The sequence below is a fragment of the Ochotona curzoniae genome, unplaced genomic scaffold, assembly GCF_017591425.1.
Source record: "Ochotona curzoniae isolate NIBS_2020 unplaced genomic scaffold, NIBS_Ocur_1.0 contig_2692, whole genome shotgun sequence".
Lineage (NCBI taxonomy): Eukaryota > Metazoa > Chordata > Mammalia > Lagomorpha > Ochotonidae > Ochotona > Ochotona curzoniae.
In genome coordinates, this window is record NW_024465556.1 from 559510 (window position 1) to 578270 (window position 18761).

Sequence of the window (18761 nt, forward strand, 5' to 3'; positions counted from 1 at the left end):
AATCCTGCCTTCCGGTGCTCTTTCCGGACCCCAGTTTGAGGGGCAGGCAATCGCAGGGCTTAGACGCTTGCGGGATCTGGCATTGAGGGCGTTGGGAGAGTTTGAGAGAAGGAGGTGCAAGTGAGTGGGGATGAGAGTTCGCTCCTGGAACGTGCAGGGAAGGCGCCAGGCATCCCCCTGAGGCTCTCTGGGGAGTCTGGGGAAGCGCAGATCAGAACCAAGTAGGTACTTTATTGATCCAAACGTTAGATACACAGAGGCCAGGCTTTTCAACCAGATCTGAGTAGGCTTTGGGATATCAAACTTAGCAACCTTCCCCAATTCCCCTCCCTAAGTGAAGCCGCTGCCAAGGTTGCCACTTCGCTGCTCCGCCTCCCGGGTCTGCTGCCCTCCTAAACACTCATCATCCCGCATCACCCCTCCCCACTGGCTCCTGGGGGTTGGTCAGTCTGCAGGGCACTGGGTCCCGAGCTTGTAATAGGCGCGCAGGAAGACTCCTCTCCTGGGAGGTAGGAGCGCGCCAAGTTTCCTGCCCCTCGCGTGAGATCTGTGCGCAGAGCGCCCAAGATACTTCTGGTGAGAAGCTCGCGCTATTTCTTCCGCAGCCGACCAGATCTTGCTTCAGCAGCCGACCAGATCTCTGTGGGACGCGCAGACCGCAAAGAACTGAACTAGGCACTACGCGAGGTAGGTCACTTTACGTTTTTCTTAGAGAAAGAGAGGAGAGAAAAGAGAAAGAGAAAAAAGAAAAAAAAAAGTGCACTCATGCTTGTGTTTTTAGTAATACATCATACAGGCTTGTGAAAACCAAACGCTGATGGCAAGGGTGCGCTTTATGGTGATGATACTAACTTTACTCAGTTGGGAAGCTGGAACTGAGTTGTCAAAACTCATAGCAACTCTAGAAGTTACTACATTTTTGTGCACTTGGGGAGTGGATTTAAAAGGAGAGAGAGGAGGGAAAAGAGATGAAAGCGTGCATGCACATGAAAAGTTATTACAAAGTAACATCTTACTAGGTGCAACTGTACAGGATCAGGTTTTTGCAGCTGAGTTCTACTGCATGCTGTTTTATTCCAGAAAAGGCAGCTGACATCACTCGAGGCGGGGCCGCAAGCCCCAGAAAAGCCGAGGGGGACGCAATCAGGAGCAGCTGCCCAGGGACAACCTCACCATGAGCAGCCACAACAGCTCCGAGCTCCAGGTCGCTTGTAGCCCCGGGCAGCTCTTCTTGCAGCCGCTCTGGGACCGCGTGAGGACATGGGAAGCCACGTTGCATTCCCCCTTCTTCCCCGTCATCTTCTCCATCTCCACCTACATGAGCTTCTGCCTGCCCTTCGTGGTGCTGGATGTCCTGTGCCCCTGGGTGCCGGCTCTGCGGCGCTACAAGATCCACCCAGACTTCTTGCCATCCCCAAGGCAGCTGCTGCCCTGCCTAGGACAGACGCTCTTCCAGCACCTGCTGTTCGTGTTCCCTGTATCGCTGCTGCACTGGGCCCGTAGCCCGACCCACCTGCCTCCTGAAGCTCCTGAGCTTCTCCAGCTGGTGTGCCACGTCCTGCTGTGCCTACTGCTCTTCGACACGGAGTTCTTCGCGTGGCACCTGTTGCACCACAAGGTGCCCTGGTTGTACCGCACTTTCCACAAGGTGCACCACCTCAATTCGTCACCTTTCGCGCTGGCCACGCAGTATATGAGCATCTGGGAGCTGTTTTCCCTGGGCTTCTTTGACGTAGTGAATGTCACGCTGCTGGGGTGCCACCCGCTCACGGTCCTGGTCTTTCATGTGGTCAACATCTGGCTGTCCGTGGAAGACCACTCGGGCTATGACTTTCCTTGGTCCACCCACAGACTGGTGCCTTTTGGATGGTTCGGTGGCGTGACACACCATGACCTGCACCACTCCCAGTTTAACTGCAACTTTGCTCCCTACTTCACTCACTGGGACAAAATCCTGGGGACCCTGCGGCCTGTACCCCTCCCTGCAAAGTGTCCTGGCCACAGCAGGTGCCCCGAAGACACTGGAAAACTGGATATTTCACACTTGGATCATAAGAAACACATCTGAGCTGTTTTATGTGTGTTTGTTTTTGTTTTTGAAAACAAGTTAACTTATTAGCTGTTGATAACTGTTAAAATTCCATTTTAATTTTGTGCTGACAAAGTAATTTATATACTGTTTATATAGTAATACAATTGTTTCATTGCTGTCAAATTCTATTTTACTTCAGTAGCCTGGATTCCTGGATATAAAGTGGACACTGACCCCTGGCCTGTTCTAGCCACTTCTAAGAAGATTTATCAGTAGTATGAAGAATTTCGTGCGTTGAAAGTGGCCTAGAACTTGGCTGAGTGTATTGTTATGAAGGATCTGACTTCTGACTTGATACATAATCCTAACTGTTCTTGCTGGACAATGACCAAGATGATAGAACTTTTTCTATTTTTTCACGAGATTGTATATTTATGTTGAAAGAAATGTAATTTGTGCTTTTAAGATGAGAAAAAAAGGAATATGAACTAAACTGTCTCTGGCTCCTGATCTACTGGCATTTTGATGAAACTAAAACAGAGGGGAAGCTGCGGAGCGCAGGTGTTTTTCAGAGTCTTCCTCAACTCTGCTAGGAACAGACGAGAGTCCGGGGGTGAGCTGTTTAGCTTTGTGCCGGGTTGGTTGTAGGAAAGCAGGCAGGAGAGCCTGTTTGTTTAGTCTAGAGATTTTTCAGAGGGGAAGAACTCGATTACTCCAATTACTCTTCATGTTTTACTGCTGATTTCTGTTTCGTGAGGCAATGATACAAACAGGGCACCTACTTAATTATTTGGAGTGTGGTGTGTGATGGGGGTATGGGTTTTTTTGCCCTAGAATTAGAGGAGGAGTGCCTTGCTTTGTAAAATTGGAAAGTCAAGTATTTGCATGAAGTAGCTGATGAGTACCGAAAAGGATTTGTGCAAGTCCACTTTTCATGAAGCCATCTTCAGCTAGTGTTTTTAAAATCTGGAGTTTTATATATATTCTTTTTTTTTCTTATTTGAAACACACATGCAAAATGCACAGCCATTTCTTAGAAAGGATGCAATGGAATTTGGCCCTGGCCCTCGGGTTTCTCATCTGTAAAAGCAGATGGTGTACCAGATGTCCTTGCAGATTACTTGTGACCATGAGTGTCCCACATACCCGTCACTCTTCAGGTACCCTGTCTGGCTGCTGCCCAATCACTCTGGAACGTAGTTCATATTGTGCAAGGCTGAAAAGCAAGATACTTTACACAGAAAACCAAACAGACAGCAACTTAGTGCTTCTAGGCTCATTATAAATGAACTATACTACTATCCATTGAAAGGTGAAAAATCCATTGGCAAATCTGGTCTCCATAGTCCTGCTTCTGAGGTTTGTGAAACATGGGCTTAGGCCTTCCCAGTGAGGGGCAGGATGCAGCCAGAATGTGTGGCTGCTGGCGAGATTTCTTCCTGTTCGCTCTAACATGTGTTTTTTCCTCTGCTTCTAGCCTGAAATTGCTTCCTCCTCTCACCACAGCAAAGTTGGCCCTTAAAGGGGACTTCAGCAAAAAACAGTGAATTGCACAGAAAAAAAAAGATGCTAGGGGAAAAAAAATCCTGTCCTGGAGGTGGAATAAGAGGATACTCCAAAGTATCTTGGAAAAATGGAATTAAAGGATGAATTTTCTTATGCAAAAAGTGAAGTTTCAAAATCCTATTTATTCCACTCCCTATAAACTTTTTAAGAAAGATTTATTTATTTTTATTGGAAAGGCAGATGCACAGAGGGAAGAAGGGAGAGAGAGAGAGAGAGGAAGATCTTCCCTTTGCTGATTCACTCCCGGAGTAGCCGCAATAGCTGGAGATGAGCCAATCCGAAGCCAGGAGCCAGGAGCTTTTTCTGGGTCTCCATGTGGGTGCAGGGTCCCAAGGCTTTGGGCCATCCTCTACTGCTTTCCCATCCTCGACAGCTTTCCCAGGCCACAGGCAGGGAACTGGGTGGGAAGCAGGACTGCTGGGATTAGAACCCGCACCACTATGGGATCCTAGCAGCATGTCAGCATGTGCAAGGTGGGGCTTTTAGCTACTAGGCTACTGCGCATGACCCTCCTAATAAGCTTTTTGAAATCTTCTTCTATTACTGTCATGAAGAACATGGCTCTGGGAGGAAAGAGGAGAAGCAGAAACAAGCAGCAGTGGAACATGCAGTGCTGTCTTTAGTTTTTGCAAGCAACTCCAAGCAACCAGAACTCCTATGTAAATCCTGGATAATAATAATTAATCACAGCTTTCCCTCAGAGAATTTTGGATATCCATCATGTTGCCCAACCATAAAAGGGAATTTTGGATTTGGGAAAGTTTTACGTGTGGAAAGTGTTTAGCCTTAGGAACACTTATTCAGGGCAGATGTTGTGACCCACTGGGCTAAACAGCTGCTAGGGATATCGGCATTCCATTTTGGTGTTCTGGTTCAAGTTCCCCTAACTCTGTGCTTCCAGTCCAGCTTCCTGGTAATACATCCTGGGAGGAAACTGGTGACAATTCAAGTACTTTGGACCATGTCACCCATGTGGGAGACCAGGGTGGAGCTTCTGGCTTGTGGCTTCAGCCTGGCCCGGCTCCTGCTGTTGTGGGCATTTGAGGGATGAATCAGTAGATGGATGAAAGGTCTCTCCTGTTCTCTGTATCACTCTCTTTCAAATACATAAATATATCTTTCAAATGATCCACTTTCTCAGATGTCTTGCAATTCCTTATGCCTGGGGAAGTGGCAATGGAGGAGCAGAGAGCTTGAGCAATTTTTCACACCATTTAAGAACCTAATAAAGAACCTAAGTAGCTAATAACGTAGGACGGTTTTTGAAGAATTATATTATTGTAATAATATACGGGAAGTCAGTGAGGGAGCGGACTTGGGGGAGAGTAGAGGGGAAACCCAGAGCCTATGACATGTCATAACATAAATAAATACATTAATTTCAAAAGAGGCCACTTCCATTTATAGTCATGTAAAAAGAAAAAAAAAAAACCTAACAAAGAAATCGCTCCTACTGACAGAAACTTTTTGTTCATGTTTTCACTCACTCTTGGCAACAAACCTAAGGGATGTAGAATAATAGTAATAATAACTGCAGTTATTATCATAAGTATCATTATTATTAGTAGTAGTATCTTCCTCCACCTTCCCTGTTATAGATGGAAGATTGGTGTTGCCCAGGTGATGTTCCTTATCAAGTGATAATGTAATAGTTCCCAACCTGGGTCTCATAGCATGTGCTCCACCTCTCTCATGATAGTGCTTGCAATAATTTTCACAATGCCTGCCATACAAATAGCCTCACTTTACTGTTCCTGCTTGGCCACTGTCTTGAAAACACAGGGTTTCCTGGCCCACTAGGAATCCTTTGATTTTGATGTCCCTAGGGCCAAGGGCTCTCTGGGGTGGGCACCTACGCCAGTGTAAACAGGACCTACGAAGGTGAGAGGCAGATGAAGCACAGCAGTCTCTGCCTCCCTCATTGCCATTGTCTAAGAGCCACAGCTGGATGACCTGGCTGGGCACGTCGGTTCTGGGAGGCCCTAGCTGGCTGGCCTTGGACATGCTATTTCACTTCTCTTGACTCCACTTATTCACTCATAAAATGGTAGGGATTACAGCAGCTCTCTAGCTGAGCACTTAGGAGGGGACTGTGGGTCATGGCGTGGCTGGATGGGCTGGAGTGCAGGGCTTCAGTCCCATGTGCTAGGGACTTGCGCTGTGTGACATGAAGACCAGCTGTCGGTGCCCTCTTACAGGGAACCACAAAAAGTCATGTTTCTGATGCTTCCGTTAGTGGCTGCTGGTCTCATCATCCTTTTAAGATAAATGTTGTGGGAAGATGCAAGAGTTTGTTTGTCTCCTTTCACTTCCTCGCCCCTGAGTCATGCCACCCCCACCTCTTCCTGAATCTTCTTCTCCAGGTTCACCCTCATGATCACATCCAGGAAATTCTTCCTTCTGCCTTCCCATCTCTCCTCTCTCTCTCCTTCTTTGGTGTTTGCTTTGGTTAACCACCTCATGTTGGAACGTGGTTCTTGTTGATTTTAGTGAGGTTTTCTTTTTCCTTTCTAATTTTCCCAGCTGTTTCTCTAACAGCTCCTCTTTCACCACAACAGGAAGGCAAGCCTCACAGTGCTATTCCTATTAATTAAAAAATAGATAACACGCATAATCAGTGACGTACTGCCATCTCCTAGCACACTCTGTAAATCTCCTAATGCTTTGCATTCTTATATACACGCACACACGTAGATGTGTACATGTATATATGAATCTGTGTGTATACATACTGCCTATAGATGCACATTCTACACGCAAACTATGTAAGTGCCAACACAACATTAAATGTGCACGTGCATTTATTTATACACTGTGTATGTACAGATACTATTCATGTAAGCACATTACACATACACAGATACTATATTCACACTCTATGGTAGATTCATACATGTATGCACAGGATACATACATGTGAAAATGTGTGCATACATGCACACTAAATATATAGACACATTATATGCCCTTTCTGCCTTTTTCTTGACACACAACACTTGCACACATGCACACTACCACTTTTGCCCTATTTATTATTTATTTGTTCTTTTAGTCTTGCTAGTTTTTGATAAATATTGGTTCATTGTTACATGAGTCCTGGATGCCATTGATATGTCTCTCTCCATCTGTTCTTTTTTGTTCCTCTGCAGTATCCTTCTGCAGTCCATCCCAGCTTCCCATCACGCCTGTGCTCTCCGTTCATGATCTCTACACTTACAGAGGGGTACAGTATCCTGGGAAGGGAGTCAGGTAAGCAAATGTAGCCAGCGTAACTTGCTCAGTATCATGAAATGGAGGGTTTGGTGGCAATTGGAGCGGATGGATCATCTGGATCAAATCACAAAGGACTTGTATGACATTCAGCAGATGTGACTTAGGGCATACTCGGCAGAAGAAATAGTAGTGACAGAACCAGACAGTGATGAAAAGAACTTGGCATTCTCTAAACATAATGAGAAGAATGAACAAAGGGCCCGGCACAGTGACCTAGCAGCTAAAATCCTTGCTTTGAATGCCCTGGGATCCCATATCGGCACCGGTTCTAGCCCAGCAGCCCCACTTCCCATCCAGCTCCCTGTTTGTGGCCTGGGAAAGCAGTCAAAGATGGGCCAAAGCCTTGAGACCCTGCACCTGCGTGGGAGACCTGGAAGAGGCTCTGGGCTCCTGGCTTCGGATAGGTGCAGCACTGGCTGTTGCAGTCACTTGGGGAGTGAATCATCAGATGGAAGATATTTTTCTCTGTCTCTCCTCCTTTCTCTATATATCTGAGTTGGCAATGAAAATAAATACATCTTTAAAAAAAATAATGAACAAGGAATGAAATTTAAGGCATATGCCCAGAAAGAGGGCTGGGATATTGCTTTGGGTCCCTGCTAGAAGCAATCTTGTATTGCCTTTTGACAAGCCACAGAGGCTCACCTGCCTGTGTGGAGTGATTTTGGGGAGACTATATGTATGTATGTAAAACATTACATAAAATTGTATGTAATATTTTTTTAAAGCCAGTGTTAGGGCTTGCTATTTTGTGTTGATTTGCAATGAATTAACTTTATATAAAAACTAGACTTGTCATTGGGGGAGAGCAAAGAGGATGCTTTGTAGATTTTAAGAGAAGCAGTGATGTGATTGGTTTAGGGAAAAAAAAATCTGGCAGCAGAGAATAATGGTAGTGATTGCAGTAAAGTATCTGGTACATGTTCTGTTGGAATGCCAACCCTAAACCTTCGGCTTAGCTTTGTGACTCGGAGGACGTTATTTCATCTCTGTAGGGCTCAACTTCCTCATCTGTTAAAGGGGAGGAAGTGTTAGGAAGGATTCAGAATTGTGCTGAGAAGTAACGTTTTAGAGGGCTTGGCCTACCTCACACACAGCACTCTGTAAGTGGTAACTCTTTTGTTTCAAGTTCTTATACACTTGCAGTGATGACAGGTAAAAGGCAAGCAGAATATCCCCAGACAAGTACAGAGGGGACAGAGATGAAGAGATAGATTTTTCTGTTCTAAAAGTAATATAGGGCCCGGCATAGTAGCCTAGTGGCAGAAGTCCTCGCCTTGCATGTATCTGGATCCCACATGGATGCTGGTTTGTGTCCTGGTTGCTCCGTTTTCTTTCCAGCCTGTGGCTTGGGAACGCAGTGGAGGCCAGCCCAGGGCTTTGGGACTCTGCACCCCGTGGGAAGCTCCTGGCTCCTGGCTTTGGATTAGCTGAGTTCCGGCAGTTGTGGCTATTTGGAGAGTGAACCAGCAGATGGAAGATCTTTCTGTCTGTGTCTCCTTTCTGTAAATCTGACTCCCAACCCCCTGCAAGGACAAAAAAAAATTAAATAAATACATAAAAAGAAAAAAAAAACCCTGCCCACATATTATAAAAAAAAAAAAAAGGTAATGCAGGCTCATGAGAAAATTCCAGGCCTAGAGGACAGGAGAAAATAATTAGCAATTTTAGAAAAAATCTTCCAGTTATGTTCAATTAAGTCATTTTCCACTACAGATATCATCACTTCACTGTTTCCAAAACCAAAAATCTCTCTCTCCCCCCCTCCCTCCTTCCCCCTCTCTTTTTTCCTCTTCTCTTCTCCCCTCCAGCTTTTTTAACTGGTAAATAAAGAACTTTTAAAAGTAAAAAGAAAAAAACGAATTCGTGTGAATAGAAATTCTGCAGTGAAAGGCCCCAGGGAATTTTGCTCTATTTTGTTTTGCTTTCCTTCTTTGATCTCGGCAGAACAGGAAGAGATGCCAAGGTCCCCTTGGCTCCCCTGAGAACTTTCCATGATGGGCAGCCAGGTGTTCCTGGGGCCTGCAGCTGCCATCTTTGCCTGTTCATCACGAGCCTTCACTTAAACCAGTCACATGCTTTGCTGGACAGAAAGACCGCAGCAAGTAATTCCGTCAGGGATCTTACATTTAAACGTCTCTGGGGTGTACTGTAGCCTTGGCGCCTGATGAACTTGGGATTATGTTGCCAGATGTTCTGTTTGGGGGATGGGGAGGTGGAGGGAGGACATTGAGTAGTTCTGTACATCGGTTGTCCTCTTTGCAAAATGGGTGCAGCGGACCCTCACAGTGGCTGTCCTCACTCCACAAGGTGGAGCAAATAGTGCTGAGTGGAAGAGCACCGGCTGCATGCACCCAGGGTGAGAGGTAGATCTTAGGCGCCATGAGGGGTGGATGGGAGGTCCCTCCATCCCACCCTGACCGGTGCCCTGCCCGCCTCGCTGGGCTGCTGCCTCCTGGCGTGGCAGTCCTCGCTTAGGTCAGCTCTGCTCCTCGGAGTCAGGCTGGGGCGTGAAGCGCCTGGAGGGTCTCGGAGGCTGATTAACCGAACGGAGGAAAAGCGCCGGCATGCGCCCGCCCGCCAGCAGAGCGCTGCTGGCCGCGCAGGGGAGCTCGGCTCCTCGCCAGCAGCTGCAGTCTGCTTCTAAGCAGAAAGGCGCAGCTCGGGGCTGTGGACGGAAACCAGTTGAAATCACTGACTGGCAGACACATCCCGCGGGACCAGTGTGAATTCTCGCTTAAGGGGAGGAGAGGAAGCGATGCTGGGCCCGGATTGGATGTGCCTCCACCTCAGCATCGCCGAGAGGCTAGTTCTCCTGCTGACGTCATCAGGGCCCAAGTGCTCAGAGATGGGAAATGATGCTTGCTGCGTCACACAGCTGGGCCAGAGCCCAAAGACCCAGCCTGCAGCTCCCCTCCTACCCTTGTTGGAGCCTGAGCGCCACTGGTGGCTGACACTAGTAGAATATCAGTTATCCCAGAAGAAATGGTGTCAGGGACCCATCACTAAGCTGCCTGCATCCCTACATCTGATCTTAGCCACAAGGCCAAGAAGCGACTGTGCCTGCATTCCTTAGGGGAGTGTCTGGGTTGGATGCCAGGCTCTGCTTCTGCCTCCTGACTCCAGTTTCTGGCTAAGGCTGACCCTGGGGAACAGCAGCAATGACTCCAGTGAGTTTCTGTCACTGACATGGGAGACCCGGACCGAGTAAAACAACCCAGACAACAAGGAACACACGCTGTGTGCTTCCACTTATGTAAAATTCCAGGAGACACTAGCAAATCCATTTATGACAGAAAGCTGTGTAGGGTAGGGAAAATGAAAGAAAATAAGGAGTTTTACGTGGCATACAAATCTTTTAGAGAAAATAAATATATCCATTATTTTGGTTCTGGTAATGGTTTCGTAGATGAACACATGTATCAAAATGTATCAGCTTGTACACATTAAGTATGTGTGGCTTGCTGTATGTAATTTAAATAATGACACGCAAATCAAGCAAAGAAAGTATGCAAATTAATTACGGTTTTAGTATTGGCGATAAATATGTGACAGAGAGCAGAATAACATCATCACACATATGCATGTTTGAGTCACACACAAACACACACTGGATTGTATGATCTCTGTGTTGCGGACATAGCTTTCTGTAGCGTGGTTAGGAACCTTAGCCACATAGGAGGAATTAAGACTATTCCCGCAAAGTAGGATATGTAAGGAGTAAGGATGGCCTGTGTTCGGTGAGCTCAGAAGTCTTGTATCTCTGCAAAATGATTCTGTCTCTTTAACTGTCGGGGTGATCCAGCCCACGTCCCAGGTACAGCACTGGTCCCCAGGACCAGAGCGCATGCTCACACTGCGCCTGGGCGCCTCCTTCCTGACAGAGAAGGTGGAAGGCGGAAGCGCTCGCCTGGGCCTGCCTCGGCGCCCGCCCCCAGCTCGGACGGACAGACAGACGGACACAGTCCCCGGCTTTCACAGAGAGGTACCGTCTTCTTCGGTTTTTCTCACACGTCAGCTCCTCTCGGGGCCCACTTGCGCCGGTGTGTCTCGGTGAGGAGCGGCCCACACTCGGCCTTGGCAGCTTGCATTCCCTCGCTTTAAATGAAGTTCTGTTCTTACTTATACCTGCTGCCGGTCTCCACCTAGTGGTTTTTTGTTTGTTTGTTGTTTTTGTTTTGCCTCTGTGGGAGACAAGAACTTGGCCTGGAACTGCATTTCTTCATGGCGACCATCGAGGCGACTCTGTGGGGGTGTTCATTCCATATGCATGGTTGTCCCAGGAGAGCTGGTCCACAAGACAAAAAGAGGAAAAGTAGATTTTGAGGCCGACACGCCGACCTGGGAAGGGTAGAGCTGCCGAGCCTCGGTGCCCGGTGTCCGGAGGGAGGCCCTGCAGGCCCGGCTGCTAGGTTCCGAAGCTGGGAGCTCTGTGGGTTCCTCAGCTGCGCTGGTGAGGTGCCTGTCCGTGCCGGTGTTGAAGAGGACCTTGGTTACAGCAGGGTCTCTCACAGGTTTGTGTTGTCAGGTGGAAGGAGGAAGGGCTGTGGTGCACACCCGCCTGACAGGGCGTGCAAGACTGCCAGCAATGGGTCAGGTGCGTGGGTTGGGGCAACGACATTTCATTTAATAACAATGGCAAAAAAATTCTTCCTGACTGTGTAGTTTTCAAGCTTGGTTAACGCCACTGTTTTCTAACATCTCGAGTGTAGCAGTTGATGTTCAGTTTCTGCTGGGACCTGCCATATCCCGTTAAGGAGACTGGATTCTGTACTTCCATTGGGCTCTCTGTGGATGTGCAGTTTCTAGCGGCTTCTTGCCCTGCAGCCTGACTTTCTCTGCTAGGCTGCTTGCCCATGAGCTGTGGCTGGATGCCGCTTGGATTTCTCCTGGGTCTGGTTGTCTGCTTCTCTTGTGTTGGCCATCGGGAGGGAGCTGGAATGGGACTGCAGAGGTGAGCCCTCACAGCCTAGCACAGGCGTGGAAAAGCCCGCAGCCAGCAGAGAGCTGTGTTGCTTGCCCAGGGTCACAGCCTCTTTCTGGTTCACACTGCAGAATGCTCGCAGCTGGCTGAGGCTTCTCTCCTGTGTTACAAGCACTTGGCCATGGCCTTTTAACTCTGGGACTCTGTTTCCCCGTGCTGGTCTAATGCCCAAACCTATGATCCAACTAATACCTGAATGAGCATGCATGGTGTGATAGCAGTGGTGATGATGATGGTAATAATTGTTACTCTACAAGTAATTGCTTATTTTGGCCCAGGTACTGTGATAAAATGTTTCATATACACAGCTCTTTTTTCATTCTTAGCAACCTGCCAGAACTTTATGAATGGATCTCAGAGATCCATCTCAGGAAATAAATGAACAAATTAACTTTAGATTGTGTTAGACTGTGAAGAACGAGCCATGTAGTGATAAAGGTGACCTAGGAGATGGGAGATGGGTCCCTGTGGATAGAGTGCTATGGAAAGGAGACCTGTATGACAACAGGGAGAGGTTAAGTAAAGTACCAGAGATGCTAAGATGCAGAGCTGGGATACAGGCTCATCGTGTCTTATTTCCCTTTTAGTCTCTGTTGACTATGTATTTATGTCACCTGTTACCTATCAGATATTGAAATTTGGTCATCTTTGTTCCTTATCACTCTAACTAAAGGACTCTCAGTTTTGTAGCTCTTCTTAAGGAAACTGCTTTTGCATTCATTTACTTTTTATTTCTCTACTTTCTGCTCATTTTATTTCTATTCTCATGTTATCTCCTTTATTCTGTTCCCTTCAAAATGCTACTATTCTGTTTCTAGGTTCTTAAGATGATCATATCTGATTTGATATCTTTTTTATGTTATAAAAATTTTAGTGCTGTGCAGTTCCCTATAAGTATTGAATAGTGTTGAGCACCTGCTCATGTGCTTATTGGTTATTTATGTCTCTTCTTTGAAGAAATGTTTCTTCAGCTCCTTGCCCTTTAAGTATATTTTTGCTGCAATAGTTTTTTGTATATTCTAGATACTAGATTCTAATTAGATAGACGATATGCAAGTATTTTATTCTGTGGGCTGTTTTTCATTTGCTGAAGGTGTTATTTGAGGCATAAAGATTTCTAATTTTTATTAAGTCTAAGTGTATTTTTCTTTTGTTAGGTGTCATATTTAAGAAACTGTTCTTTAGTCTAAGTTCATGATGCTTTATCCCAAATTTTCTTCTGAGAGCATTATAGTTTTAGCTCATAAACTTTTCTTTAATCCATGTGAGATAATTTTTCTTTGTTGGATATTAATCTCAATACTTCTGCATGTTAACACTCATGTGTCCAAGCACATTTTATCTGAAGTAATATTGTACCTTGTGGCCTTTTGTTTAAAAAAAATCAGTTGACCACTAATGTAATTTGTGCATCTATCCTTGTCCAAGGTCTGCAGAATTTTCAATACTAGATTTTTTGTAGCAGGTTTTCAAATCTACAAGTATCAGTGCTGTACACTTAGTGTTTTTAGAAATGTTTCCATTATTTAGCATTCTTTGGAATTTCACGTGAATTTTAGGTTTGACTTTCATTTCTGCACAAGAAGAAGTAGGAATTTTGACATATTATTTTGAAATTGTACACCAGTTTGGGGAAGTACTGTCATCTTTAAAATTTTTCTGTTCTTATTATTTTTTTAATTTTCAAAGATTTTATTAGTGATGCTGATTACATAGTTGATCAAAGTGGGAAGGATAGAGGATCACGGGGTAGTGGGTGAGATCATGGTTTATACATTTTCTTCTTCCCGTTTATGGGAGAAGGGGTTGCAGAGCACAAACCACGCCCAGCTTCCCAACTGCTGCATTACACAGGGAATGGGGAACTACCACTCGATGTCACTCCAGGTTCCCCATTATGCAGCCTTTTATGAGGGTTCTGCTCATGTGTTTTCCATAGTTCTGAGATGCTGCTGATAGCACTGCTTCAAGGATGAGAAAATCCTTCCAAGATCCATTGGCTGTCACAGTCTGCCTTGAAATCTCACTGGCCCAGAAATTTGCTTTCAAGCTTTGCTGGGATAGTTAATCAATTTGTTCTGCCCTTTATCCTCCACCTTCAGCAAACCAATGGGTGCTGCAGCCCAGCCCAGCCTGCCTAACACACACTCTGCCCTTACATACCACATGGGAAGCTGAAGCCCAGTCAGAGTGACTGCCAATAACCCCCACTGGATTGCCTCCCCACCACCTCAGCAGTTCTAGTTCCTGTGCCTGCTAGCATGTGCAGTGGACTGGTCCAGTCTGGCCCACATCTCATTGAAATCTTGTATACATCATTGAGCATGGAAGTCTAACTCAACCCACTTGACTCTACCTTCCAGCACACACTCATGCAAGCAGGTACCACTGCCTGTCCATCTAGGCCCACCCCAGTCCTGGTTCTCATTCTCATCTGTGGGATTTGCAGTCCATGAGAGAGGAACCACAATGTCCCCACTGGACCCACTCCCTGCCCCAGATCTCGCACTCCCCAGGTGGTTTTGTGGTCTAGTTTGACAGGATTTGCCCTCAGTCTCAGCACTTACCAGCTGATGCTGCAATAAAGTCCAACCTACCTGCCCTTATTCTGACTCACGCCTATAGATACAGTTGGCTACCCCAGCCTGGCTTTCCCCCTATCCCAGTTCACATGCAGGCCAACAGGAGTTGTAGCCCTGTCCAACCTGGTCTGCCCCCAGTTCCAGCTTTCATGCTCGCCAGCCTGAGCAGTGATCTAACAGTCGAGTCCCATTACTCCCCTACCAGGCTTATCCCCTTGTTCCTGACTCATGGTGCTGATGGGTGCTTTGTGGCTTAATCTGGCATGACCTGTGTCATCTCAGCATTTGCTGGAGGGTGCTGTATCCTGGCTTGGCCCTGTCTGCTCCATTCCCAGCCAGGCACAGTCAGTCCCCAGTCCCAGCCTGAATGTGAACTGGTTGGTGATGCAGCCAGAACCAGACTGTCTTGCACCCTGTCCTGATTCTCAGATCTGCCAGTGGGTATTACGAACTGGTCCAGCTTGGCTTGCCCTGATACCTGAGCCACATGTATGATGGCAGGTACTGTAACCTGGTCAGGTCTGGGCTGTCCTGGCCTTGGATCTGGTGCTCACCTGCAGGGAGTGCATCCTGACAAAGGAGTTCCCCAAGCTCTTCTATTAGGTCTCCTCCAGTGGCAGATCTAATGCACACTGGTGTGCCCTTGGTTCATGCTGAGGAAGTATTGCTATCTTAAAAATACAAAAGCTTCAAGTCCATGGATGCTGTTAAATCTTTGCATGTATTTAGGTTTTCTTTAACTTCTTACAGCAATGATGCATAGTTCTCAGTGTAAACATCTTGAACTTTCTAAGTTTATTGCTTTTGACAGTGTTTCAAATTTGTTTTCCTACTTTCAATTTTGGGTTGTTCACTGATTATATATGAAAATGCAAATTATTTTTGTATTTTGACCCAACCACTGTGCTAATCTGAATTCTTACCACTAGTGGAATTTTTATAAATTCTTTGGGGTTTAATATATTATTCAAAATATATATTAGTTCATATTATCAGTGAATAGAGATATTTTTCATTGTTTTTCAATCTTGATGCCTTTATTACTTGGTTTAGTATCTATCTAGAACTTTGATTACACAACCTTGAATAGAAATAATGAGAGCATATATTCCTGTTTGTCTCCCTGAATTAATGGGAAAGCTTTCATTTTTTTTTTTTTTTTTTACCATTGTGTGATGTTATCTGTAGGATTTTTTATATTGTTTATCACATTGAAGAAGATCCTTCTCTTCCTGAGGGTATTTTTTTTTAAATCATGAAAGAATGTTTGATTTTAGACAAATTCTTTCTCTGCCTTCATCAATATGATGTATAAACCTTCAGTATGCTGCTATAGTGTTTTTTTTTTGAATCTTTATAGTCCAAAGAAATGTTGAACTTTAGTTTTCTTTTAGTTTTCTTTTCCATCTTGTTTGACATTAGTATCTTTTTACACTAAATGGAGAACTTTTCTCTTGACATCTAATTTTTTTAGGCGGGGGTGAAGCAGTGCGAGAAGCATTGTTGTTAATTGTTCTTTAAATGATTGATAGGATTACCTGGAGGTGAACTTTTTGTGGGTTTGGGTGGGGGGGTACTTCATTATCATTTTTAGTATTTATTCAAATTTAAAAAATTTTTAAGTTAGTTTTGGAAGTTTGTGTTTTTGCCTGTTTTATCTAGATTATCTAATTTGTCATCACATGATTGGTTTTAGTGTTTTTCTAAGACCTTTTAATTTCTTTAAAAAAATTTTTTTAAATTTTATTTTGATATTGTTTACATATTTGAGAGGGATGCATACCCATGGGGCCTAAATTAGGGTGGGGAGGTTTGAGATATGGAGTAAGGTGGTGGGAAAATATTTGTTCTTTTTTTTTCTCCTGTGTCCACAGAAGAGTAAAGGGAGGGTGCTGTTCCTTGCTGCCAAACTACCTCAACTTCCAGGAATTGGGGCTGGCCATTTGATGATGCCTTAGAGACCCCAGTGTGGGAGAGAATGTTCCGAGGATGTTACATGAATGCTTTTGATAGTTCTGAGATATTAGCTTCTTGCAGCAGGGTTGAGAAAATCATTCCAAAGTTTATTGGCTGACCAAATCCATCAGTGTATCCACAGACCCAGACACCTGCTGTAAAACATGGCCAGGGAGTGGTCCAACATATTCTGCTTTACATCCTCTGATGAGGCAGTTGTTGTCCCTGCTGGCCTAGATGAGCTGGCGGTCATATTTTTTTGTGTGCATCTGGGCATGTTGTCCACTGCACAGGCAACTGAGGAGACCCAGTCCCAGTGCATGTACTACAAGGTCAGACCAGACATAGTATGATTTTTCGCTCTAGTTGTGGTTTGAGTCCAGTGATCTAGTTGGGTAGTTCCCCCGAGAAACTTTCTCTGGGGTGACCTCAGACTTGATTGTTATGTGTGCTAGTCAGCACAGGGTCAGGGTCAGTCCATCAACCACACCAGCCATTGCACTTACCAGTAGAGGCAGCTGCCTGGTCAGTTCTGCTCCAAGCCCCATCTCTCATGCCAGTGATGGGCACTGCAGCCTATCCCAGCCAAGCCCATCCCATGCCTGGTCCTCACACACAACATCAGGCCTAGATGGGGTAACCCCTAACAGCTCCCATTAGGCCCTCCCCCAGCCCAGATTTTTGCACATCCTGGCTTGTGCTGTAGCCTAGCGTGGCCCATCCTGCATCCCATCTTGCTGTTGTGCACACCCATTGGTGCTGCAGCTTAGCTCAGCCTAACCCACCCTAAACCCAGGCTGCACTTATGCTGGAGGGTACTGCCACCCAGTGCAGCCTGACCTGTCCTGTCCCCAGCTTTCAAGCTCACCAGTGGGAGCTACAGACTAGTAGGGCAGTGTCCACAGTTCCCCTAGAAGGCCCATTCTAAGCTCAGGATCTTGAGCTTGCCATGGGAGTACTGTGGTTCAACCTAACATGACCTATACCCAGTCCCAGCACTTGCCAGTTAGTGCTGTGGCCTAGCCTCGTCTGCCTGCACCCATGCTGACATTTGCAAGTACCAGCATATGCTGTAGCCTTGCCCTGACTAGCATGTACCCAGTCCCAGTTTTTATGCTTAGTAATAGAAGCAGCAACCCTGCAGGAGAGTCCTTTAAGTTCGCTTACCAGGTCTGCTTCCAACCTTGAGTCTTCATTGTACCAGCAGATGCTGTGGCCTGTCTGAGATGACCTGTCTCCAGTCTAGGCATTTGATAGCAAGGGCTACAGCCTGGCTCAGTTCTCTCCAGTGGGTGCAACTGCCTAGCCCAGCCTGGTCCTCATGTGAACTGGCAGGTGTTGCAGCCCAAACCTGGCCTCCTTGCACCCCACTCTGGCTCTCACTCATGCCAGTTTGTGCTGCAGACTGGCCCAGCCCAGCTCACTCACAGACTCAGACCACACATATACTAATGGGTGCTGCAGCCCTGCCTGGTCTGGCCTGGCCCAGCCCTGACTCTCATGCTCACCTGTGGTAGCTGCAACCTATTAGGGGAATTCCCCAAGTTCTCCTACCAGGCCTACCCCCAGCCTGGATCTGACATGTACTGTTGGGTGCTTGGGGCCAGCCTGGCTTGGCTCACTTTGAGTTTCAGTTCTTCTTAACTACTGTTTCAACCTAGCCCCACACAGTCCACATAGTCTGCATCTTGTTCTCACTCTTGTGTATGCCAGCAAGTGCTACGGCCTGTCCCAGCCTGCTCCACCCCCAGCCCTGGGTCCAGTGCTCCCTAGCCAGAACTGCACCTGGCAGGATAGTCCCCAAGTTCCCTTACCGGGCCAGACCCCCAGCCCTGGTTCTCACATGTACTGCTGGGTGCTGTGACCCTGTCTGGCATGGTCTCCCCTCAGTCGTAGCCTTTGCATGTGTTGGCAGATGCTACAACCTGACCCAGGCTGGCCTCCTCTTAACCTCAGCTCCTGGAAATATTGATGAGTTCTATGGCCCAGCCTGGCTTGACTCATCACAGCCCCTGCCCAGCTCTCATGCAAACCAGTGGTACTGTAGTCCAATAAAGATAAGCCCTCAAATCCCCTATGGAATCCACCCTCAGATCCAATTCTCTAATTTTCCAATGGATGCTGTGGCCCAGCTGGAAGTGGCCTATCCCCTTCCCCTACACTTGCAGGCAGGTACTGCAGCCTCGCCCAGGCAGGCATGCCTCCCTGCTCCAGTTTTGCATGTGCTGGCAGGCAACAGGTAATGCTTCTCTGCCCAGCCCAGTTTTAGGTGGGTAGATGCCTTGGCCTGACCCAGTTATGCCCTACGGTTTGCCCACTCTAAACCACCCCATCCCAATTCCCTCATTTACCTGGGAGTGCAGTGGCC

The 18761-nt window shown here is 46.5% G+C and overlaps 1 protein-coding gene across 1 annotated transcript; it reads left to right on the forward strand.

Annotated features, from left to right (window-relative positions):
• Positions 1-589: 589 nt before the first annotated feature.
• Positions 590-2535, forward strand: CH25H (cholesterol 25-hydroxylase). The gene is made up of 2 exons (XM_040975746.1): positions 590-687; positions 1081-2535. Exon 2 carries the CDS (start codon positions 1175-1177, stop codon positions 2066-2068), a length of 894 nt encoding a protein of 297 aa, XP_040831680.1. The 5' UTR covers positions 590-687; positions 1081-1174; the 3' UTR covers positions 2069-2535.
• Positions 2536-18761: the final 16226 nt, after the last annotated feature.